At 45.7% G+C, this 26,485-nt stretch overlaps 1 protein-coding gene across 1 annotated transcript in view; it reads right to left on the bottom strand.

Moving 5' to 3' along the window:
- Positions 1–2,263: 2,263 nt before the first annotated feature.
- The window catches only part of NME4 (NME/NM23 nucleoside diphosphate kinase 4), a 36,913-nt gene continuing 12,691 nt past the window's right edge, over positions 2,264–26,485 (bottom strand). Inside the window, exons 2-5 of the mRNA XM_077449291.1 lie at positions 14,898–15,028; positions 5,772–5,873; positions 4,921–5,033; positions 2,264–2,564 (exon numbers count right to left, since the gene is read on the bottom strand). Of these exons, the coding sequence (XP_077305417.1) occupies positions 2,444–2,564; positions 4,921–5,033; positions 5,772–5,873; positions 14,898–15,028 (467 nt within the window). The 3' untranslated portion in view covers positions 2,264–2,443. The remainder of the gene's footprint in view (positions 2,565–4,920; positions 5,034–5,771; positions 5,874–14,897; positions 15,029–26,485) is intronic.

Raw genomic sequence — 26,485 nt, 5'->3', positions numbered from 1 at the left:
GCGCCGGAGGGGGGGGAGGGTTCCAACGAGCAGAAGGTCCACTTTAGGGTGGACCTCCGCTTTAATAGCCTTTAGCTCTCTTTCACATTTGACATGTCAAATCACATGCCAAATCAGAGCCTATTACCAGTACCATCAGAACTACTTTTGGTGACTTCCGGGGACGATTTCAATAGATGCCTGCACAGATGTCAGACTGAAATGTCAGTTCGAAATTGTGCAAGTTCAGCTGAATGTGCACAATTTCGAACCCACATTCAGTGTGACCCTAGGCTGTATGTTTAAGCCATTTGCTCAATGAAAAAGATTTTAGATTGTAAGCTCCAACAAGCAGAGCTCTCTGATTCCTCTTGTAGCAAATTGTAATGTAACTGTAATGTCTGCCCTCATGTCTAAAGCGCTTCGCAGACTGTTGGCGCTATATAAAACCTGAATAATATTAATAATTTCTATTACTTAAAGCAGAGCTCCACTTTAAGTCCTCCTCCCCAGCTCCTGTTTATGAAATGGATGCCTTTGGGAGGAGGGAGTACTGGATTTTGACAGGTAACCACTCCAACTGCCTTAGACGATTGAAAGCAGAAGTTCTCCCCCCCTCCCCCAAAGTCTTCCAGGGCACATGACAGGTCTCAGAAGACTTCAGGAGCAGTCAAAAAGTGCAGGGCTGCTCACACAAGCACAGTGGTCACCCAGCTGCAAGCTGTCACAGCCAGGGGCTCATAGTAAAGCTGCAGAGGGAGGACACATGGACAAAACAGCTGTGGCGAGTACAGCGCTGGATCATGGGACAGGTGAGTGGCGTTTTTTTTTTAATAATAAAAGGAATGTAAAAGGAAGTCAGCAGCTACAGTTTGTGTAGCTTCTGACTGTTAATTTTCCACTTTTAATATAACTATGAATAACACTAGGCAGTTTTCAATTTTTTTTTTAGTCCTTTTTACCCTGGTTACTACCAGTGTTGTTACTGTGTGTAGAGCATATCAGTTAATATCAGTGTTCCCAGTATTCAGCACACAGGTTAATTTCCAGCATATAAAGCGTGCTGCTGCCATATTGTCACACCTCTGATGACATCAACTGAGAAAATGCATAAGACAGGACCTACCACATCAGCAAGCTGTACGCCATGGCCATTTTTCTTGGGTTTGAAACAAAAGCACTATTACTCCTTGAGATACGGGATCTGATTACTTTATTAAACTACTGATTTTTTTTTGCACATACTACACTATAGAGGAGGTTGTGTTTGTTTTTTTTATTATTGAAGATCTGGCCATATGCTTTGGATCTGTGTCAGCTATTAAAATGATTATTTAAGCCTTTGAGCATCTGTACCATTGGAGTTTTTGGGAGATCTGCATAAGCTTGAGCTTCTGTCACTCTATAACTTGAAGGTCCTTGATATCTTGCTAGCAGCTTGGGTTGATCACCTTGGTGCTAAGTGCAGTCTATCATCACACTGGAAGCCAGTGTTGGGTTCTTCTGTAGTGTATATGGATCCAGTCATCTGAATTCCACTGAATATATGGCCTTTTTATTATTCTCTAGCGCTGCCTACTTAGAATTTTACTTGGTTTGCTGGCTACTACTAATTATGAAATATATTACTAATCTTGGCCAAGCATAGATACTCTTTTTTTTTTAAATGGACACCATCTCTGTTGCCTTCTGATTGCAATGCACTACTATCAACTTTTAAAGGGGGTTTAAGACTTCTGCTTTCACAGCAAGCAAGGGTCCCACCCTTCAGTATGCTGGCAGATAACATCCTTTTCTAATCAGGATATGGCTGCTTTCTAGAGAAGATGAACGTCAAGACTTTACATACCTTTTGCTTTGATGCACAGTGAGTGTATTTAGCCATTTTAAACTGAAAGTGGACATTATTACAGCATTTAGGAAATACCCATCACTTCATTATAGCAAAAGTAACAGATTTGATACTGTACATTCTCTTTACTTTGCTACATAAGCCAGATGGCATTTGTTTCAGTTCTTCAAAAAAAAACAGTATCCCTTATCCTCGGTTTCCAACCAGCGATTCAGCATCACCCCCTGCACTATGGCTGTGATGAAGTTCTGCACAGTACAGGGTTTATAAATAGAGACACTTCGCAGGCAGAACAAGGGCAAGATCACAGAACACTACAACATTCCCATGGGAGGAAAGCAATGGAAAAACCCACCTCCAGAATACCCTTAAGACAGATGCTATAAACAGGACACCGGCACACAGCTATTTTTATACAAAGTCAGAAGAAAAAAAAATTTGAATATTTATTGAACAGTAACAAGCTGGTGAGCTGCCAACGTCCCTAAAGTATGGCATGGACGGAAAGGATGTCCCTTTAACCAATGGGCCTCTCGCAGAAGGCATGGTGCCAGTCAGCAGCTGTTTAAAGGCTCCTTACAAGAGTCTGTATGGCTAGGAGGCCACATAGCATTAAACTTGATACAAGTCATTGTGGTCCGACATGTCCCACTCGATCAGCTCCGAACCGTGAAACCACAAGCTGATTTCCCGCTCAGCTACTTCTACAGAATCACTGGCGTGGATGATGTTCCTATAAAAAAAAAAAAAAAGTTTTGACATAATGGAGGGGTTCCTTTAAAAATAGCATTCCAGCAAACACATCCTTCACAAGTCCCAACTCAGCAGCCAGCTCCATTGCCTGGAGAAAAAAAGTCTTCTATTCCTATGACTGAAAATGCCACTCACCTCACTGGCACCACTGGTTTAGTGACCAATTATTGAGACCAAGCAGAACCAGGCACTAGCATTTATTGAATTTGGGGTTTCAGCAATTACAGTCTGCATAAGGCTGTTATCGTTTTTCTTGCAAAAGCTAGGCAATCCATGCTTTAACCCTTTCACTGCCTAACCATTCTTGCACATTTAACTTTTTTTAAAGTTGATAAGATCCAATACCCCCCACAATTGCCATATTTGCCTTGTTGCCTGGCCCCTACAATCAGAACAAATATAGAATTTACTCCGTCGCTTTTTGACAGAGGCCCCCTGTCACAATTGGGGGTTTTAAATAAACATTTTCTGAAAGCAGACACCCTAGAAAATAGTGGTAGGTCCAATTTTTGGCACAAGAGGTTTATGAAATTCAACATTACATTTTTTTTATTTATTTTAGGGAACAAAATGCATTACCCAATTTTGGGGGGGGGGGGGAATATAAACAAGGAGGTTGTGCCAAGTAAACAGATAGCAAACAGGTCAAGCCTTAAAACTGCCTGCACCTGTGAAACAAACTCTGGTACCCTATATTTTCAATAGGCAAAGTTTTAAAAGCAAAACCAAAAAGAAAATTCCCAACTCACCAGCCAGCCTGCCACCAATTGAATTAACCTAACTTTTTTTTTTAAAAGGCAAACACAAGATGGGTTTACTTCGTACACATTTGCAAATACATGTGTAAGCTGAGGAGGCCGCAACAAGGCACCCCATCATCACCTAACTATACATTTTTGAGAGTCTCCATAGCAGAAGCACATGCATTTTAATGGATAGGCAGAGGGCAGGTGAGCCTCGATGGAGCCCCACACTCCTTAAAAAAGGCACAGGGGCACACTGAACCCCCAGCACATAACACAATGGCAGCAAAAGGTGTCCCATGCTTCCCCTCTCCAATATTGCAACAGAACCACCAACTAGCCACTGCCCCACCTACAACTGGCCTTCACAGCAAGGAGCAGTGCTGCCAGCACTTACGGGGCATTGGTGGAAACAGTTGGACAGCTGCCAGATTACTTTCATCTGAGAGCCACTGGCGGGAGAGCTCATAAAATGCCCTGCGGCGGTAAGGGTTAAAGCAGAGCTCCAGGAATAAAGACAAAATCTCCCCTTGCAGCAAGGCCAATCACCATGCACCAGTGCGGTCACATGGAAGGAAGAGGATCTGCTGAGAAGGATTATGGTACATCTGATTACTACAATGCAAAGGTGTGCAACATACACATTACTACACCACAGGCTAATAAATATTGAACGCATCACTGTGTTGTCATTTTGAATGACACCATGACAGGCTAAAGCAGGGTTTCACAACATTTTAATCATGAAGGAACCCTCCAAATAACTTTCCAGTCTCAAGGAACCCCTGCTAAAAATGACTATCTACAACTCCTGATACATTGGTGCGATGGTCATTGGGAAGAATTACCCCTTACAGATAGCTTAAGGGCCGGTTCACACAGCGAGGCGATGCGAGGCGACACGGCTCGCCTCGCTCCCGCAAGTCGCCCCCGTTCTGTACAATGGAACCGTTCTGAGAGGAGCGACTCGAGTCGCTCCGACTCAGAAAAAAGGTTCCTGTACTACTTCTGGGCGACTTGCATTGACTTCTATACAGAAGTCCTCTGCAAGTCGCCGCTGAGGTCCCCGCAGGTCGCGGCGAGGCAAGTCGGAGACGCCTCGCCGCGCTGTGTGAACCGGCCCTAAAAGATCAATGGTTTCAGTGGAAACTTACCTGAGGCAGAAATTGCTCAAGGAGGATTACCTTGACCTGGACAAGGCTTTGAAGTTCAACTTTTAGCTCCCCTCTTTCTGTCCCCCCCCCCCCTCCTCCTCCGATCTCCCTTCCACTATTTCTAAAAGCATAGGAAAGTTCTCCTCCCCCCCATCTCAAGCACTCTTCCTCAGCAAGCACTACACTCAAGGCTGCAGAAACTCCACCAGGGCCATGGTGCTTTAACCAGCGTTCCAATATCAGGAACCTTTTGGATTTTACCTGCTTACCTGTGCATATGTCATATTGATATGCTCATTGTTGCCTCTCAATTTGATTTGTGTTGTACAAAACACATGATACAGAACTGTAAACCTTTGTAATCGCAAATAAAATCAGTTGGGGGGGGGGGGGGGGGGGGGAGTGCTACACGTCATTCCAGAGGTAACATGGCTCTTACCTGCTGACATGGATGCTGAAGTCGCCACGCACAGTACCCGGCTTAGCTAGTGAAGAATCTGTTTCACCCACCATAAAACGAGAAGTGCGCACAACATTGCACCCTTCCCACACCTGTAGGGAGGGGGGGTTAAAAAAAAAAAAAAAAAAAAAAAAAGAGCATAAATGACCACATCCATTATTGTTGCAGTAACCATTTTTTTTTAAATTGCCCATTCCTACTTAGTTTTCCTGCATGTCACAGTAGAAGGAAAGAAGACACACACACACACACACACACACACACACACACACACACACACTTTAGCGCTACAAGGGTCACCAGCAGGAGGACAGAGCTCCCAATTCCACTATATGGATCTATAACTATCACTAGAGGAATCAGGTCCCGATTCTCCCATGTATAGATCTTTGACCATCACTAGAGGGATTGATTGGCTGCATGAGAAAGGAGGTCCTGATAATATAGATCTAATATAGATCTTTAGTGATCATTAGCGGGATTACAATTGGAGAAAGAAAGGCGGTCCTTATACTACCAATAGCAATCTTTAGTTCTCACTAGAGGGACCACCAATAGGAGGAAGGAGGCACCTACTCCACTATATTGATCTTTAGATGGATCACCAGAAGGAATTCGACAATCCTCATTTCACTATACAGAACTTTATATCTAATTTCGAAGAAATTACTTGATGGAACACTTAGGACCTTTTCTACTATCGATCTATGAGGTTTGCACAGGTTAAAAAAAGTAACACCCATTATGCACCTTTAATTTGATAAATGTACAGAGAGTAGCAGACTAACCTAAATTATGGAAGTCCGGTGATAACTAAATTGAATACATACCATGGCTACCACAGGTCCAGACCCCATGTACCGTATAAGAGATGGATAGAAAGGTTTTCTTCTCAGGTCGTGGTAATGTTCAGCTAGAATTCCTTCTGAGGCCTAGAGAGAAAGTGTACAATCAAAGGGTTGTTTAACATGACCTGGTCAACGCCAACAATATTCTGATGGCTTATTGCACTGCAGTTCAGGTGGATGTAAAGCCAATGCAATAAAACTCCATGCAATATTTAGTAGTTACAATTGTCGTGTCCATGTCTAAAAATGAAGTCTATAAAATCCAAAGTCTCTAAATAAAAAATAAATTAAAAAAAAGTACACAATATAATTTTTTTTTTCAAACCAGCAGTCATGTGACCACTTTAGAGGTTATAGTTGCAGGCTGGGGCATGACTACTGTAAATTTCCAGTCATGTTCGCATTAGGAGCGCCGCATCTCATCTTTGCGCTTCTCAGTATTGTGGACCGCACAGTACAAAGACTAGATTCCCACTGTTGCGCACTCTTTCGCATTAATGTGCATGGTGTCATGTATGCATTTTTTGCATCACAACACAATGTGCAAAACATGCATTTTATGTTGTGCCGACATGCGCGTTATGACATGGCAGTGTGAATTTCTAAATGCATATACGGTATTGACAGTAGGGGAAGATCAGCCGCAACCGACCACCCTCTTCCTCCATGATGAGCTAGAAGACAACACTGTTGTCACATTCTGTAGGGGTGGCTATTAGGAAAGTGTGATGACACACTGGAGTATTCCACAACCACATAACAGTATTGACACACAGAGGTAGCCGTTTTTCTATGGGAATTTTTTCCTCTCTACATCAGCAATGTGATCAACAGGATTCAGACAAAGCCCTTGTACACGGTCGGAAATTCCGACAGAAACGGTCCGATCGGATTATATTGGTCGGAAAATCCGATCATGTGGGGGCTCCATTAGACTTTTTCTGTAGGTAATTCCGGCGGAAAGAATTTGAGAGCAGGATCTCAAATTTTCAGACAACAAAATCCGATCAGACTTTTTCCGATCGTTTGTAGAGAATTCCGATCAGACAAAGCTGAACGTAGTCCCATTGGAACAAATTAAGGTCATCACGTTCCGAACGATCGGATTTTCCGACAACCATGTCCAACCGTGTGTATGCAACACCAGTTTCGGACAAAATCCATTGGAAAAAAAAAATCTGATGGATTTTGTGGTCGCAATTTGACCGTGTGTACAAGAGCTAAGAAGTAGCATCAACAAAGGGAGCCAGTAAGGCTGCCCATAGATTTGTTTGTTTCCCTCTCCCCCCCCTTCCTTAAATCAACCAGCAGCCTGATCAAAAATAAATATGGGGACATTTGCATCCCTGCTCACGCCCCATTTAACGTCTTACTTCAACGCCTAGCGGGAAGGTGCGAGACCCTCGCCAGACTCGCTGAAAGCCCATATCTCTATGATCCCAAGTCATCCGAGGAGGCCACAGACTCACAGTCCTTTCGTCCCATCTCCCTGTTGAATGTTGACCTGAAGGTTCTGGGAAAGGTTCTGAGCACGCGAGTCAGATATCTTCAGGCCCTCATTCATAGGGATCAGGTGGGCTTTGTGCCCGGTCGCCAGGCGGGGGACAATGTCCGCAAAGTGGTCCATCTCCTTCATATACTTCGTCAGCGTAAAATACCAGGACTTTTGCTATCCCTAGATATTTATAAAGCGTTTGATTCGCTCTCCTGGGATTACCTTTACTTTGTTCTAACCAAATGGGGATTTGGACCACATTTTCTACAATGGATTCAGGCCCTCTATTCCGCACCGTCGGCATCGGTGAAATATGCGGGTTTCCTTTCTGAACCTTTCCCGATACTCCGGGGGACTAGACAGGGATGCCCCCTGTCCCCGGCACTATTTATCCTGGCATTGGAGCCGCTGGTGGCGGCGATATCTCGGGAATCCCTTACGCGGGCACTCAATACAAAGTGAACCTCTTTGCGGATGACGCCCTATTGACCCTGTCCAACCTGCTCATCTCCCTGCCCAACTTGCAACTAGTATTAGACCAATTATCGGCCTTCTCAGGTCTTCAAATTAACCTCTCCAAGACCACAGCGATGAATGTTAACCTCCCTCTGGAACTGGTGCAGCGCCTTCAGGACCATTTTCCATACCATTGGGCTTCCCACTCGATTGACACCGTCTTATTCTTCCCTTTTCTCTGCCAATTATTATCCCCTGTTGCAAACGGTGTCCACCCTTATGCAAGCCTGGCAATTGCCCACTCTCATGGGTAGGCAGGATCTCTGCGGCGAAGATGACCATCCTTCCTAAAGTCCTTTATTATTTTCATACTTTGCCTGTCCGGGTACCCCCTTTTATTCTTAGACTCCTGCAGAATAGGATCCTCCAATTTATATGGGCGCGCAAACGTCCCAGGGTACCTAGAGCGACCCTTTACACCCATAGGCTCCGGGGAGGCCTGGGGGTCCCCAATATCTCTAAATACTACACAGCGGCCCAGATCGCTCCGTTGACTATGCTCCATGCAACCACGGATGTTCCTCTGTGGGTGCTCCTGGAGGTGCCTGGCTGTGACCCTTGTGCACTTCAGGCACTCCTCTGGCTCCCCAGAAATCTGCGCCCTCCCTCCCTCAGCCCCATGCTCCTACATAGTCTGCAGGTGTGGGACTCAGTTTGCTTTTCCAGCAATCTGATGTCCCCCTTTCTACCCCTACTTCCCATCACCCATAACCCTCTTTTCCCCCCGGGTCTGGAGGAGCCCCAGGCATTTTCCTGGTGGTCCTCACATGGCTACCCACGAGTCAAAAATTCTTTCCTCACGCTTATTCCCCTCCTGGGAGAGTATCCGGGAAACAAAAGGGGCGCCAGGTAGCGAGCATTGTGATTTATCCAATTAAAGCACTGGATTGCAGCGTTGCGCCGCAGGTCCACCTACCCCTTCCAAAAAACTTTTGAACATTCATGCCAACACGCCCCAGGGTCCCCAGGCCTTATTTCGGCCATTTATGCCTCCCTGAATAGCCGTTCGCCATCAGCACCCCTCTCTTATATGACTCAATGAGAAAAGGTCCTTCAGACCCCAGTGGACCCAGAGGGCTGGAGCAGGGCCTGGAAAACAATCACCAAATGCTCGTTCAACACAAATACCCTGGAGGCTGCATATAAAGTAATGCTCCGATGGTATTGGGTACCTGCCCGCACAGCTCGGGCTTTCCCTGGGAGTACGGACAGGTGCTTCCGCATCTGTGGACAGCGAGGTAATGTTATGCATACATGGTGGGCTTGCCCAAGGCTGGTGGGGTTCTGGTCTAGGATTTTTGGTTTGCTGCAGACACTTTTCCACCTAAACATCCGAAGGGACGCTAAGCTAGCTCTCCTACATTGCCCGGTACCTGGTTTGCGGGGCCCTCAACAGAAGTTGGCTACTTATCCATTTATAGCGGCCAAGCGGACCATTGCCCAAGCCTGGAAGTCCCAACGGGTAGATTTTCAAGGTGTTAAAACCCGCATGACTGCAATGTTACTTCAGGAACGTATGTCCAGTATGGTTCATGATTCTCATTCTAAATTTCTAAAAATCTGGGAGCCGTGGATCTCCTATGAGTTCCCCGCGCTCCAAGCTGCATGCCTGGGCTTGGTCTAACTCCTCTTGGCGAGGCACCCACACCCGAACATTTCCCCCCCCTTCCTTCCCCTTCTTGTCTCCATCTTTTCTTTTGTTCCCTATTTTTCTTCACTTTTTTTTAATCTCTCCCATTGCTAACGAATTCTGCTGCCCCCCCGTAGGAGGGGGTGGTGGAAGAAGGGCCTGCCCTCCGGAAACGACAAGGGAACGAGTTGCCTGGTTCTGGAACCAGTCTCGATACCATCCCCTACTCATATTCCCTCCTTTTCTTCCGTTTATTATAAGTATAATGTGATGGCTGGCCCTTTGGTTTTACATTCATGCTTTGTAGCCCCTGCGAGGGCGCACAAGGAGCAGATTGTAGTCTCTTGTTTATTCCTGTTTATTCAACTTTTCAATAAAAATATTGAAACAGAAAAATAAATATGGATTCCCCCATACACACACACACACACACACACACACACACACACACACACACACACAAGTCAATCTTCCCCACTGTACTCCTGACAGCAGGGACTCCTCCACTGTCAGAATACTCCGATTAGTGGTGCAGACGTTTGCCTGCAGTTGTTGGTTGAATGGATATTTTCCATCTGTTGAGCATGAATGGCCATAGATCAATTGAAATTGGGCTAGTCATTTTGGCCAGCTTAAAGAGGTACTAAACACACAACAGTAACAATCAGTCCATATATGCACATGCTTGCCAGAAAGATCACATCACAACAGGATAAGTGAATCATTTCGGAGTAACACAGGACCCCTTAGGCATGTGATGATGAACACGACATGCCCTGACGAAGGGGTCCTGTGCGACTCTGAACTATTGCACTTATCCTGTTTGGATGTGATCTTTCTGTAATAAAAGTTTTGGACTGAAATTCAAGATCCATGGTGTGCTGGCAAACATGTGTATTTACAGTATATCACAAAAGTGAGTACACTCCTCACATTTTTGAAAATATTTGATATCTTTTCATGTGAAAACACTGAAGAAATTACCCTTTGCTACAATGTAAAGTAGTGAGTGTACAGCTTGTATAACAGTGTACATTTGCTGTCCCCTCAAAATAACTCAACACAGCCATTAATGTCTAAACCACTGGCAACAAAAGTGAGTACACCCCTAAGTGAAAATGTCCAAATTGGGCCCAATTAGCCATTTTCCCTCCCCGGTGTCATGCGACTCGTTAGTGTTACAAGGTCTCAGGTGTGAATGGGGAGCAGGTGAGAAATTTGGTGTCATCGCTCTCTCTCACACTGGTCACTGGAAGTTCAACATGGCACTTTATGGCAAAGAACTCTGAGGATCTTAAAAAATAAAAATAAAAAAAAATAAAAAAAAATGAATTGTTGCTCCACACAAAGATGGCCAAGGCTATAAGATTGCCAAGACCCTGAAACTGAGCTGCAGAACGGTGGTCAAGACCATACAGCGGTTTAACAGGACAGGTTCCACTCAGAACAGGCCTCGCCATGGTTGACCAAAAGTTGAGTGCACGTGCTCAGCGTCATATCCAGAGGTTGTCTTTGGGAAACAGAAGCATGAGGGCTGCCAGCATTGCTGCAGAGGTTGAAGGAGTGGGTGTCTGCCTGTCTGTGCTCAGACCATACGCCGCACACTGCATCAAATTGGTCTGCATGGCTGTCGTCCCAGGACACCTCCTAAAGATGATGCACAAGAAAGCCTGCAAGTGTGTCTTGCCTACAGTCAAGCATGGTGGTGGGGGTGTCATGGTCTGAGGCTGCCGGCACTGGGGAGCTACAGTTCATTGAGGGAACCATGATTGCCAACATGTACTGTGACATACTGAAGCAGAGCATGATCTCCTCCCTTCGGAGATTGGGCCACAGGGCAGTATTCCAACATGATAAAGACCCCAAACACCTCCAAGATGACCACTGCCTTGCTATAGAAGCTGAGGGTAAAGGTGATGGCCCGGTCAAGCAAGTCTCCAGACCTAAACCCTATTGAGCATCCTCAAAACAGAAGGTAGAGGAGCGCAAGGTCCCCAACATCCACTAGCTCCGTGATGTCGTCATGGAGGAGTGGAAGAGGACTCCAGTGGTAACCTGTGAAGCCCAAGAGGGTTAAGGAAGTTCTGGAAAATAATGGTGGCCACACAAAAAAAAAAAAAAAGTTTGGACATTTTCACTTAGGGGTGTACTCGCTTTTGTTGCCAGCGGTTTAGACATTAATGGCTGTGTGTTGAGTTATTTTGAGGGGACAACAAGTTTACACTGTTATACAAGCTGTACACTCACTACTTTACATTGTAGTGTAATTTCTTCAGTGTTGTCACATGAAGATATAATAAAATATTTACAAAAACTTGAGTTTGTAGATACTGTATCTGTAATCGATCCAGTGTCCAGCTGGCAATCACTGCAGCACCCACTACAAAGACTTTAATCCAGGAACGCATGCAATGGGAATATAAACAAGACTGTATATGCAGTAAACCATGCTCATTATGCTCAATCCTCTTGTGTAAAAAGGCTGTTGAATCCTCTCCTTTCCACAGCCCCCCCAAGCCATCTCCTGATAGAACAGAGCCTTGGGGGCAAGCTGCACATGCTCAGGTCGGTGTATATTGCTTGACAGTTTTTTTTTTTGAAGAGTGCATGTGATCAGCACAGGCCCAATCAGCACTGTCCAGACAGAGGTTCAGGGGTCCTGCAGCCTCATAGGACAGTCAGTGGAGAAGGAAAATGCCTTACAAGCTTTAACCAGACACATAGAAGTCACAAGACTGCTATATATACTGCTGATGAGAAAATGTATTTAGCAGTTTATATTTGCTAAAATTGCATTTCCTGTGAATTGTGGGAGACGATATAGTGAATGTAGGGTCCTGAGTTTAGCAACACTTTGAGAGCGCAGTGATGACTCCCTATGCTGCTGCCTCTTCAGTGTACAGTTCGTAGCAGGGTGGATTTGATTTAAATCAACTAGCGATTAGAAAATTATGATTTCAAAGAACTACTGTCATCTGTCCCACAGCAGCCCCTCTGACGCGGCGACTCACCAACAGTGCAATTCACTTTAATGGATCGTCTGGTGATGCCCGCTAACAGGCAATGCTGATGGATCTGAAATGACAGGTGCTCTTTAAATGTAAGCACTTATTCTCGTAGGTTGTTAGAATCTTTAATATTTCCAAACAAAATTAAGGTTTCCCATTTGGACGAATAAGCTGTCAGGTTAGTAAAACAGCGATATCAGAACCGATTCAGTCATACAGTTTGTAGTGTATATAGATTGCAAAACAATGGAATAAAGGAATATTCCGGAAATTTGTTTTAGCTAATGGTTCCAGTCAAATTCTGTGAATGCATCAATGCAGGTTATCTCAGATTTCAGAGCTTGATTTATTGATCGAGTTTACCAAAAATGTAAATATTGCAGAATATACAGCCTCATGCTACATAGCTAAACTCAATGCATCTTAAATAGAAAACTTAGATAGATGTATACTTCAAGAGTATTTTATTAAAATAAATTTGATATAAAATTAAAGATTTAAAAAAAAAAAAAAATTAATTGATTTATATCCACCCTGGTTCGTAGGCTGGAGGTGTGTACTTGACCCCGTTTAGCTGCAGTGGAGCTCCATTACCTGGCTATGCTGTCTGACATGACCATCTAGAGTACAAAGCTGGCTAAACAGAATTACAGATCTATGGCGTGTAAGACTGAACATATTCGTTTTGGAAACTCTGTCCCAGACAATCCAGCAACTGGCTCATTACAAAGTAATTATGCATTTCCTTCCCTCGTCACATACTGTTACAGACTGTCTCCTAGAGAAAAGGAAAACACTTACTGTGTACAGAAACCCTTTCCCCTGCAATCAAATCCCTGACACTTCTGTATGCCACAAAGTGGGGGCCAGCTGAAATCACAATGGAGTACTCTGCCACTAACCTTCTACAAATCAAAAAAAAAAAAAAAAAAAAAAAAAAAAAAAAAAAAGGTATTTTACATACAGCCCTACATGTAAAATATGTTCCATTACACAGAATCGCCTATAATACATGTGGTACAATTAAATATTTCAATTTGGTTCAGCTCCAGCAGATCTGCGGTGAAACCTGGCTAATGCCGTATACACACAACCGGACTTTGACTGACTAGGTCTGACGGGCTTCCCGACGGACTTTCCAAATGAACGGACTTGGCCACACAATCACATCAAAGTCCGACAGATTTGAACGTGATGACGTACGACCAGACTAGAATAAGGAAGATCATAGCTAGTAGCCAATAGCTGCCCTAGCGTCGGTTTTTGTCCGGATTAGCATACACACAAGCGGATTTCTCCATAGGAACTAGTTCCGGATGAAAAATTTGAAACATGTTCTTTCTAAAGTCTGTCAGATTTTTGGACAGAAAAGGTCTGATGGAGCCCACACATGATCGAATTATTTGACGGATTCGTTGCGTCAGACCTTTGCTGACTAAAAGTCTGATCGTGTGTACGCGGCATTAGCGTTTAGGCTGATTAAATAGGAACAGAGGCGAATGATCTAGTAGTGTTGGCTCCGGCGAGATGTGGTGCAGAAAAACGCAGACATGCTGTGTTTTTCTGCAACAGACATCAGGTCAGCATTGTGGTGTGAACAGAGCACACAGAAAACAAATGTTTTCCATGTACCCTAGTGGCGACTCGCATTTATCCAGTGTGGAAAAACAAAAGACACCCAGTGTTAATGTTTCCCATACAAACGCCAAGATATTCCCTAAATTTGCAGGAATTTCTCCCGTTTTTGGCTATGGGGCAGGAAGTGAAGGGCGATCTCCCCAATGGGAACAGGATGCAGATGGCAAAAAACAAACATTACAGGAGTTATAACCCTTCCTTAGAGGGAAAAAAAAATAACTCAAGAGATATTCCTAAAAAAGGCAAAACTGCACTATTCTAACTCTTCTAAAGAGAATCTGTTACCAGTGGTTAGTTGTAATTTTAATCTCCACTTTTGAACAGAGGTAGGCAACCTGGGGCCCGCTACAAGTCTCATCATGCCTCTGGGAGTAATTGTAACTACCAGCCTAGCAGTGCTTCATGGGAAATGTAGTTTCACAACAGCTGGAAGGCCCCAGGTTGCCTACTCCTGCTTTAGAAGGTAAACTAGAGATTCCGACATCAGCCTCATGGCCAGATTTGCCCTTTAGCACTAATCCATTCATGTAGTGACATTACCCGCTGCCTAAAACTAGTCTCTGCAGGACATTCTGCATTAAAAATCGACAGAGCAGCATAGGCACCATCGTCAGACTTTACATCATCGCAAAGCATCATACATATTTTACAGAATAAGCATTGCTGAATCACACAGCTGGAGTACAATGCTGTCTGATGGGTAATAGTTGCACAACAAGTAGATCTTCTGGATGAGACAGTTTATGAGCATTAGAGAATACCTTTTGTGACCACATTGCGCACCAATACAAAAAAAAACAAAAAACAAAAACAAAGTGTACCTGCAACATTTTCATGCCCACTAGTTTGAACCCGCGATGTTCAAATCGCTTGACAATCTCGCCAACCAGTCTTCGTTGTACTCCATCTGGTTTCACTGCAATCAGGGTCCTCTCTCTTATATCAGGAGCCACTGGAAATAAAGAACAAAAAACAGCACGGGTTATGGTAAAGCATAGGGGATTATACAGTCTCCACTTATTTCAGTATTGAATGGGGTAAGCCATGACTAGTGCTGGCAATAATGGAAGTCTGGGGGGATAGTGTATTTCTGTCTGCAGAGTCGTTCTATCAGCATGAATCACTTCTGAAAAGTTTTCCCAACACCAAGAGCAAATAAATAAAATAAAAAGGTGACAGGTGAAGGCACAACCTGTGATGAAACTGGTAGTAAGCCACTGTAGATTGTTTTTTAACCTGCAAGGCAAAGTTAGAATGTGCTAGTTACCTTAGAACGAAGCCCACCAGTGGCACACTGTCACCCAACAGGGCTTCCATCTTCATCCTGTCCTTCCAGGTTCCCAAGCACGAGGGCTTTCACACTGGAGCGGTGCACTGGCAGGACAGGGAAAAAAAAAAAAAGGAGTCCTGCAAGCCACATCTTTGCAGCGCTGTATGCACCGCTCCGACAGTGCCCATACCCATTGAAATCAATGGGCGAGCGCCACCGGTTTCAACCCTTTTGGCCGCTAGCAGTGGTTAAAAGTGCCCTGCTAGTGGCCAAAGACATCTGCAAAAACGACGGTAAAGTGACACTAAAAATAGCAGCACTTTACCACTGACGCCAGTGTGTGAAAGTAGCCCTAAAATATCAAGAACGTCATGTACATTGAATCCAAAAAGGATTTCAGGGAGATAACGGATGCCAAGTAGAAAATGTACACAGGACGGGATGCTGAATTTTTGGATGACTGATCTAGAGCAAGACATACGCTAAGCTTCTATTGCCGCTGTAAAAATGACATTTTAGGCGAACCATTTTCTGGAGAAAATCTGTTAGGCCACTTCTCATTCTGAAAATGCTTGTTGCTTAGCTTTCCTGGCGACCCTTTAGACTAGGGGTTGGCAGCCCGCCATCGATAGACATCCGGTCATGTTCGCCGCTATGTTCATTGGACAGCAATGATATCACAGAGCCGGATGGGGTGGGAACTGCTGGAGTTAACTTTCATTACACAGCAGGCGATTGGCTGCTAGGCTCACCCTGCAACCAATTAGCAGCTGTTGATGTGAAAACTTAACTCCAGCAGTTCCTGCCCCCATCCAGCTCTGATACCAATCTCTGCACACCTGTGTAAGGTATAAGATTTTCTACCCACACTGTGTGCGGTTTTGGGGGGGGGGGGGGGGGGGGGGGGAGAACCGAGGACACTATGGGAGTGATGTGAAGGGGGTACAGAGGACACTGCAATGGGGGGCCCCCCCCCCCATCACCCCTGGGGAAGGGAACCCCATTTCCAGGCCATGCTGGCTGGCGCAGCCACCCTTGGCTGCCAGGGTGGGGGCAGTAAAATATGATCCCCAGCCACATGCTCCCTCGGAGTGAACTGGCTTTGTATTAGTGAAGCCTGTACTGTTATTTCTTTCTTAGGATATTATCTTCATTTATTAGCAGTTGATGTGGCCCTCCATGCATTGAACACGGCCCTTAAGTGGAAAAAGGTTGCTGACCTCTAGACTGAATATTGTGAGTCACTAACCCAGAATGTGCGTAGAAGGCATTCTGACTTTCCTGATCTGAATACTTGTTCTGCAAAATGACTCATGAGGGTCATCATTGAGACAACCAGCATTTTCAAAAGAAGTCTGCAGTAGCAGTTTCCATGTTTTGTTTTTAACAATAAGTCTGATTTATTCATACAAAGTGAACTTATCATATTTGCCTCCCTAACCGATGCCACCCTCTCCCTCCACAGATGCTCATTTACCAAGATCTGGCATCGGTGGCCTCCAAGGATTGTTTGCATCCCACAAGTCCTCGTTCTCCTCGTGGCTGTGCGATATGTGCTATGCAATAGAACCCAACAGAGGTCTAAAGGGCCGTCTCCTTAAGTCTCACAGATGGAGACAGAGGTAGATGAGCCCAAGAGCAGGCCAATCCCAAGGCAAAGTACTTACATCGCTAGAAGCAAATTTAATGGTTATTTAGCTCTGTAATCAATATGTCAGTTATATCTGCCAGTATTTCACTAAAAAGGCCAACTCTACCTTTTGCTAAATAAATAAAATGACATTGATATGGAAAAGTTGCATGCCCCCCCCCCCTGCTGACCATTCCTCCAGCCTAGGGCCTCACTGAGATTTGGGCCTTCGGTAATAGAACTAAAAGGAAGTATTATTGCAGACTGACTTTAAATCAGATTTTCAGCACCTTCCGTAAAGGTTCCCATTAGGGTTGCACCGCTCGCGATACTAGACATTTTCACAAGTATCTGTACTCATACAGGAGTGATACAGGAAGTGACAGCTTGGAAGCAAGCAGTCTCTGATTACATCCACAGTCTCCGATTGTCTCCTGCATCATGTCCGCAGTCACTTCCGCCTGCTGCCTCCTCCTTCCCTCCACCAGCGGTCACCTCTGCCCCATGTCTCCCATCCTCACCCCCCCCCCACCCATCACTGCCTTTTCCACTCCACAATCCCCATTTTACCCCCCCCAGCCTCGCCTAACTCCAACAAACCCCCCCCCCCCAAACCAACGGTATCGGTAACTGATAAAATCGATATTGGCGAACACGTGAGCTGGAGAAGAAAAACAAAAAAAATAAATTAAAAAAACCCTATTTAGACTTACCGGTAACAGTATTTCTACGAGTCTTTCAGGACAGCACCTGGAGAGAGCGCAGCTCCACCAACTTTCCCAGGAAACACTGCAGTCAGTTTTCTTTAAAGACCGGATGCTTCCACCATGGCCTCAGTTGTTCAAAGAGTACCTCCAGCCATGCTGAAAAATAGATAAGCAGAACATGGCAAACACTACATTTTACAATACAATTAGGGCGGGTCATCGGCGCTGTCCTGAAAGACTTGTAGAAATACCGTTACTGGCAAGTCTAACTAGGGTTTTCTCCCTTCGTCTTTCAGGACAGCACCTGGAGATAAGAGAGTACTTACTCTAGGGTGGGACCACCGCCTGCAGAACCTTTCTGCCAAACGATTGCTCTGCTGCTGATAGCAAGTCCAATCTGTAGTGGCGGGTGAAGGTGGAGAAACTTGTCCATGTGGCCGCTTTACAAATCCGACCTGGAGAAGCACCTGCTCTTTCCGCCCAGGACGTTGCTACTGCCCTTGTTGAATGGGCCACTACCCCTGTGGGAGGAACAGCCCCTAAAGCTTTATATGCTTCACTGATAGCTGTCCGCAGCCATCTACCTATAGTGTTTTTAGAAGCATCATACCCTCTACGTGGTCCTGAAAACAAAATGAAGAGCGAATTTGACTTTCTGAATTCTCTTGCCATTTCCAGGTAGTGTAGTAAACACCTTCTCACGTCCAAGCTATGGAAAGACTTTTCCCTAGGGCTGGCTGGTGTGGGGCAAAAGGTAGGAATGATTTCCTGCGTCCTGTGAAAAGCTGTCTGAACTTTTGGCAGGAAACTTGGGTCAGTTTTCAACACTACCCGATCTGGGAAACTATAACAGAAAGGTTCTACAATAGATAGGGCTTGCAATTCGCTTACCCTTCTAGCTGAAGTAACTGCCACTGAAAGGGCCAGTTTGAGCGAACATCATTTGAGCATTGCCTTCTCTGGAGGTTCAAAGGGATTTTTAGTCAAACCCTGCAGAACCAGGGATAGGTCCCATTTTGGAAAAAAATTAAAAGGCACTGGCCTAGCTCTGGACAGTGCCTTAAAGAACCTAATAAGCGGCTCCTGAGATAGACGTCTCTCCAGGAAAACCGATAAGGTGGCCACTTGGGCCTTTAAGGTGCTGGCCGCCAATCCCAACTCCATTCCCTCATGGATAAATTCTAAAACTGAAGGGATTTCCATTGGTGAAAACTTCTTTGTTATACACCAAGAATTAGAGTTTCCACGTTTTAAAATAAATTGCTCCAGTGACCTTTTTACGGCTACTTAAAAAAGGGTTGAAACCAGTTTATCTGACTAACCCTTCTCCTCTAGGATCTGTTTCTCAGTAACCACCCTGCAAGTCTGAGGTGTTCTATGTTTGGATGTTGAAGGGGTCCCTGGGTTAGGAGATCTCTGCGAAGAGGAAGAACCCAGTGAGGCTCTATCGCCATCCTCTGAATGGTTGCCAACCAGGCCCTTTTGGGCTAAAAGGGAGCCACCAGAATAATGCTTGTGGTCTCCCTCTGTAGTTTCTTTAATACCAAGGGTATCAGCTGAAAAGGGGGAAAAGCATAGCACAAACGGAAGTTCCACGGTTGTGCTAGCGCATCTAGACCCCTGGCTTGATCCTGTCCGTTTAGAGAAAAGTCGTTCTTCACTTTTGCATTGCTCTGAGATGCGAACAGATCTACCTGAGGAGTACCCCACCTTTCTTTTAGCTCTTGGAATACCTCCGCGTTTAGGCTCCACTCTGATTCCAGTATCCTTTCTCTGCTCAGAAAGTCTGCCACTGAATTCAGAGCTCCTTTTAGGTGCACCGCTGTTAGGGACCTTAAGTTGCTTTCCGCCCAGGACAGGATCTGAAGGGCCAATGAAAGCAGCGCCCTGCTCCTCGTGCCTCCTTGCTTTGTTATATAGGCCACTACTGTCGCATTGTCCGTTAACACCTGGACATGCTGCCCTCGTACCAGTCTCTCGACGGCCCATAGTCCTAGGAGAATAGCTCTTAGTTCCCTCCAATTGGATAATCTCCTGGCCTCCCTGTTTGACCAATTTCCCTGAGCCATTTGGCCTTCCAGGTGGGCACCCCAACCCCAGGAACTCGCATCTGTTGTCAGCCTCCTCCCCATGGGTAAACACCAGAGCAGGCCCCTGTCCAGGTTTGAGCGGTTCCTCCACCACCAGAGCTTCCTCTGAACTCGAGGAGGCATTTTGATCAACTTTTCCAGGGACTCCCCATAGGACCAATTTTTTTAAATTGCCTGCTGGAGATCCCTTGCATGAAGCCGTGCCCATCCTACTGCTGGAATTGATGCCGTGAGGAGACCCAGTACTGACATAGCTGACCTTATAGAAATTGGTAGGTTTGTCTGGACCCTTCTCACGGCATCTTGCACCTTCTCCATCTTTTCCTCCAGGAGAAAGATCCTCTCCTGTACAGAATCGATGGTATATCCGAGGAATTTTACTGACTGTTGGGATCATATTTGATTTCTCCATGTTTATTATCCAGCCAAGACCTTCCAGGCGACTTTGTCCCTGCTAGGTCCTCCTCTAATAGTTCCCTTGTTTTGGCAAATATTAGGAGGTTGTCTAAATAAGGGACAATCTATATGCCCTTTAGTCTGAGGGGGGCTAGAGCTTCTGCTACAATCTTTGTAAATATCCTCGGGAGGAGGATAGCCCGAAAGGAAGAGCTCTGAACTGAAGGTGCAGAGTTGAGCTTCCCATCCTGACCGCAAACCTTAGATATTTCTGTGATACTAGGGCTATAGGTACGTGGAGATATGCATCCCTCAGGTCTATGGACACCATAAAACAGCTTGGGGTCAAGAGACCCCTCACTGAAAAAAAGGTGTCCATCTTGAATTTTTTGTACCTGATTGCTCCGTTTAGTATCTTCAGGTTTAAAATAAATCTGAATTTTCCCAAAGGCTAATTTATCAGAAAAAACGTGGGAATAGCAACCATGTCCTTCTTTGGGAGGAACATTCAAGACCACCCTCTGTTGAATCAACTCCTGTAGAATTGAAGTCATGGCCATAGCCTTCTCTAGGTCTCGGGGGGCCTGAGTGACATAAAAATGAGCAGGTGGGGTCTGAGAGAACTCCAATCTGTAACCCTCCATAATCGTCTTGAGGATGTACAGACTGGTCATTATCAACTCCCATTGTGGGAAGAAGGACTGCAGCCTTGCTCCCACAATCTGAGGATGGTCATTGGCTCTTAGTATTAGGGGTAGGGGGGGCGGAAAAGGACCCCCGACTTACCCCTGCCTCTGAGACCTCCAAGGCCTTTTGTAGCCTGAATCCTTTGAGTCTGGGGTCTTTCAAAAAGTATGAAAATTTTTACTGCCTTGAGGGATCACCTTCACTGGGAAGGCTTTTTTCTTATCAGCCGTTCTCTCTAGTATGGCCTCAAGATTAGGATCAAAGACCAAGTCCCCCTCAAAGGGAAAACCACATAATTTGGCCTTAGAGGCAGAATCCCCAGACCACGTCTTAACCCATAAAGCTCTACGAGCTGAATTTACCAATGCCGAGGATCTGGCTGACATTTTCACAGATTCAGCTGAGGCGTCTGCCATGTACCCTACTGCCTTAAGTAGTACTCCAGCAGGTCCTTATGTGGCGTTCCTCCCAAGATCAAGGAAGGGAGAAAAACAGTACTATGCCCCTACAGTAATGAACAGAGATCACTGTCTCTGCCTACCTGAGGCTGGCTGACTTGGGTGGCTCCTGCTCCCGCCACGGCCGTCTGTTCCTCCTCCATAGCACGAGGTCTGAACAGCGTTCCGCACATCTATTTCAAATTTTCCCAGGTCGCTCGACGCTGCGAGCGCCGGAAATGATGTCAGCCGAGAAAGAACCGCCCCCTCCTCCTGCGTTCCAACGGCCGGAACCGGAAGCCGCGTCGCCGGAAGTTCCGCCCTCGGCCGTAATGATGCACTTGTCCACAGGACCCAGAAGGCATGAGGCTTTGGGGAAGGAGGCGCGAAATACAAACAAACCAAGCCTCCAAGCCTATGCCTCCGGTCTATGAGGACAGAAAACCTCCCGGCAGCCTGACCCTCGCCGGGCATGAAGAGGAAGGGACACCGGAGCATCCACCACGCGTAAGGGAGGAAGCTGGGCTGGTCCTGAGAGGAAAAAAAAAAAAAAAACACACCTAATACCGGTATGCCTCCATACTCTCCCCACCTGGAGAGAGCGCAGCACACTCCTGGTTCCCTGCAGCACTTCCACCATGGCAGAGGAAACACTACAACTGAGGCCATGGTGGAAGCATCCGGTCTTTAAAGAAAACTGACTGCAGTGTTTCCTGGGAAAGTGGGTGGAGCTGCGCTCTCTCCGGGTGCTGCCTGAAAGACGAAGGGAGAAAAGTTAAATCTGAATCCCTAGTTTCCCATCTCCCACGCCCTATCCACCCCCAAATCATCCTTCCACAACTACAATTTGTTTTGTTTTTTGCAGTCCAAACCTGCATGCAGAAACTGCTTAGGTCTTTCCCAGTAATGTGAAAGAGCCCCTGTGATGTGTTTGTGCATGATCTTGTGAACTGCCTCCTGGGAGGTGTAACATCTCAGGAGGTGGTTTGTGAGATCAAACACACACACACACACACACACACACACACACACGCTGCAGCATTTTACTGACAAAGTCTGGTTCTGCGAATGCACTAGAAATAGCATGCATGCGCAGATACGCCGCAGCACCCTCTGCCGGGTCCCACAGACCTGCCAGACACCAGTGACGATCGTCTGTGCATGTGCTACATTTTGATTCAGGACAGCAGTGCAAGGAGAACTTCATACACACACACTATTAGTTACACCTTGGACCCCATTTTGCCTCAAGAACTGCCATAATTCTTCACGACAGATTCAACGAGGTGTTGGAAACATTCCTCAGATTTAGTTCCATATTGACATGATAGCATCATGCAGTTGCTGCAGATTTGTCGCCTGCATATCTATAATGGGAATCTACTGTCCCACCACATCCCAAAGGTGCTCTATTGGATTGAGCTCTGGTGACTGAAGGCCATTGGTGTGCAGTGACCTCATTGTCACATTCATCTCACCACTGGTTTCTTAATGTGAGGTTTGTGACATGGTGTATTAGTCAAAGGGATGGACATGGTCAGTAACAATACTCAGGTAGGCCGTGGTGTTTAAACGATGCTCAATTGGTACTAAGGGGCCCGAAGTGTGCCAAGAAAATATCCCCCCCACCATTACACCACCACCAGCCTGAACAGCTGATACAAGGCAGGATGGATCCATGCTTTCAGGTTTACGCCAAATTCTGACCCTACCATCTGGAATCAAAGACTCGGCAACGCTTGTCCAATCTTCTATTGTCCAATTTTGGTGAGCTTGTGCGAGTTTTAGCCTCAGTTTCCTGATCTTAGCTGACAGGAGAAGCACCCGCTGTGGTCTTCTGCTGCAAGGTTCGATGTGTTGTGCGTTCAGAGATGGTATTCCTCATACCTTGGTTGTAACGAGTGAATGAGTTACTGTTGCCTTTCTATCATCTCCAGTCAGCCCATGGGATTGCAGGCTGCAATATTCCAAACAAAAAACAAACCCATTGCCAGCCCGGACACGTGTGGAGTCTGCCTAAAGACGTACATTGAGTGACCTGCTGGCGGTCGAGGTACGAAAACTATTTATTACCCGCAGTCCCAGTCCACTGGGGGAGCTGACCGGTGGGTGGCGGGGATAGGGGGGGTGGTGTGGAGATACTGGTGGTATAGAATTGGCCTGCATTAGCTCGGGGTGCGGCCTCCCGGGTGGTTCTGCTCCCCCAGCCATATCGGCGGTTGCCTGGAGGTTCTGGGGGGTGGGATGTTGGGGCGGTCTTGAATGCAGTATGACCAACGAAGCTCTAATGTATATCTGTGCACTGTATAACATCTGTGTGATTTGATTGCCGTGTTGCTCTCAATGCATTATTTGCTGTATGACCTGTTGATCTAGTCCACCAATAAACTTGTTGTTTCAAAAAAAAAAAAAAAACTTTTAAAATAATTAACAATTCAATTTAGAATAATTTTAAGATATGCATTTGAAGCAATAAATCTGCTAAGTCCTCGTGACTCAAGCATAAATCAAAATTATTAAACCGTCCCCCTTGAAACAATCACTCTTAAAGTGCCAGCGACAAAGGGTGGGATGGAGGGAAGTTTGTAGTGTTGCTACCGACCAGTCTGAGGGAAGACTGCGGAGAGAAGTCCCTTTTATAGGGAATTCCAAGATTCCGGAAAAAAAAAAATAGAAGAAGCTTTCTCAAAAGGGCAATAGAAATAGTACAACTGAAGTTGCTGCCTTAACATGGTTGTATAGTCATTTTTTTCACTTTTAGCTAATATTATAGGCTTACCTGTAGGTAAAAATAATATGTCCTAAACCTGTACGGTTTAGGAGATATTCCCCTTGCAATGAGCCATTGACTACAGCAGCGCATGCGCTCCAGGGATTCTCGGCAGATGCCAGACCTTGCCGGAAAGGAGTCTCCCACGAGCATGCACGGAAGTGATGACATTGTGGCTCCAGCCACTCACAGCGCCGGAGCCACGATACCCGGAAGACAATCCGAGGGAAAAGGTCAGCTCCCTTGGCGTGGGCCAAGATCACTTGCTGATGCCTCATTCTAAGGTGCATACTAGCTCATTATGCCTTTTGCCTTACAGGTGTAGAAAAAATAAAGTCAGGTTCTTTTTTTCAGACCATTCTCTGTAAACCCTAAAGATGGTTGTGTGTACAAATCCCAGTAGAACAGAAGTTTTTGAAATATTTAGTCCAGCCTGTCTGGTACCAACAACCATGCCATGTTCAAAATCACTTATGATTCCCCTCTCTCCATTCTGATGCTCGGTTTGATGTTCAGCAAGTCATCCTCACCACGTCTAGATGCCTAAATGCACCGAGTTGCTGACATGCGACTGACTGATTTAGCAATTTGTGTTACCAAGCAAATTAAAAGGTGTACCTAATAAAGTGGCCGGTGAGTATATAAATTACACTTACCCACACTAGGTAGGGTAGAGTTCCTCAGAGGATCTTCAAAAAAAAAGAAAAAAAAAAGAAAAAAAAGGAAGCCAAATCAGCTACAGATACGAAAGCTACTGACTTTTTATAAAAAGGGGCACTTGCCTGTCCAGGGACCCGGTGCCGTCCTCACCTGGGCCAGCTCTTCACTGGACTTTGGGTCCCCTGTACCAGAAGGTTTATTAAGGGAGGTCAGCTGAGACCCCTTGCGGCTTCACAGCTGGCCTCCCACGAGCTGCACTGTGCTTTGTGAATGGTCCCGCAGCCTCCTGGGACCCGTGTTAAAACAAGGTACTTGCCCCCCAAAAAAGGTGGTGTCAAATTGGTAGAGAAAAGAAGGAATGAGGGGGTTGGTAGAGAAAAGAGGAACTTTCCCCTTTGGGTGAAGTTCTGCTTTAAAAAGTACCCAAAATGTGAATCAAGAACTCTTCGATGTAATCAAGGTTTTCAATCGTGGACCTAACGATTAGGAAGAAACAAGACAGACATCCGGGAAGTTAGCAGTTACAGGCAGCGCCAACAATAACACCACGTACAAGAAGCAATAACAGTGCCAGGGATCATACGGGTATAATATTCTACATTATAACCTGTGCATTAAAGTAAAAAAGTTAAAATCAATGATGCCGGATGGGACATTCTCCTCCCATACATACACAACCCCCCCATGAGGCCACTGCAAACAGCGGAAGGAGGTTGGGGGGGGGGGGGGGGTTGTGTATGTATGGGAGGAGGAGAAAGTGAAGACAGAGGAACTTGAGAAGTGGGCACATACACACACAGGACACATCATACAGTCTACAAATATAGATTACATACCTGACTCAGCTGCTCAGCCTCCATGCATTCTACTGTATACACTGCAAGCAACACATACAATATTGCTAAAGCAAGCAAAGATTTCTAAACACAAGAGAAATGTTTATATATGTCACCTCGCTAGTCCTTTGATGTGGTGGACGCATTCATTTCATTTTTCCAGGCTAAAACCCTTTAGCAAGTACAGAAAATATCTGCTGATCCTTTGTGCTGGTCACTGAGTCTAAGTGGGTCCAAACATGCTACAGTCTGCTTGCACAATGTCCTTAAGTCCCCTTTCACACTGGGGTGGTTGGTGCATTGTCGGTAAAACGGTTAGCTTAGTGGTGCTTTACCATCAATTTTGCGGCGCTATTCGGCCGCTAGCGGGGGCGCTTTCACCTTCCTCTAGCAGCCGAGGTGGTGTTAAAACCACCTGCAAAGCGCTGATTTCAATGGGCAGGAGTGGTGTATACACCACGCCAAAGATTCTGCTAGCAGGACTTTAGCATCTTGCCAGTGCACTGCTCCAGTGTGAAAGCCCTAGGGCTTTCACATTGGAGACACAGGAGCAGCCCTTTGGGGAACTTTGCAGGTACCATTTTTAGCGCCTGCAAAGCGCCCCAGTGTGAAAGGGGTCCTGGTGCCTGTTCACACATCACATGGGACTCGTAGACACTGCCCTATGCGAACTGCTGGGGGTGTTTGCATATCGCAGTGCAAACTGTCAAATGGTAAAGGACACCCATGCGATCCGATTCTAGTGCGGAAAAAAAAAAAAAAAAAAAAAAAACACACACACCCCCCAAAAACAAAACATGTCCCTGCACCATTTTGGTGCAAATGCAATGCAGATTCAGCAATACAATTTGGCTGAATTTGCATCACAGACACAGCATGTGATCCGCACAGCAGTGCAAATCATATGTGATGTCCAACATCGCACC

Source organism: Lithobates pipiens, unplaced genomic scaffold, assembly GCF_037356315.1.
Source record: "Lithobates pipiens isolate NorthernLeopardFrog02 unplaced genomic scaffold, aLitPip1_a1.2 Scaffold_22, whole genome shotgun sequence".
In the NCBI taxonomy this organism is placed as follows: domain Eukaryota; kingdom Metazoa; phylum Chordata; class Amphibia; order Anura; family Ranidae; genus Lithobates; species Lithobates pipiens.
The sequence above is the reverse complement of the archived record's forward strand: the minus strand, read 5'-3'. Positions and strand labels throughout refer to the sequence as shown.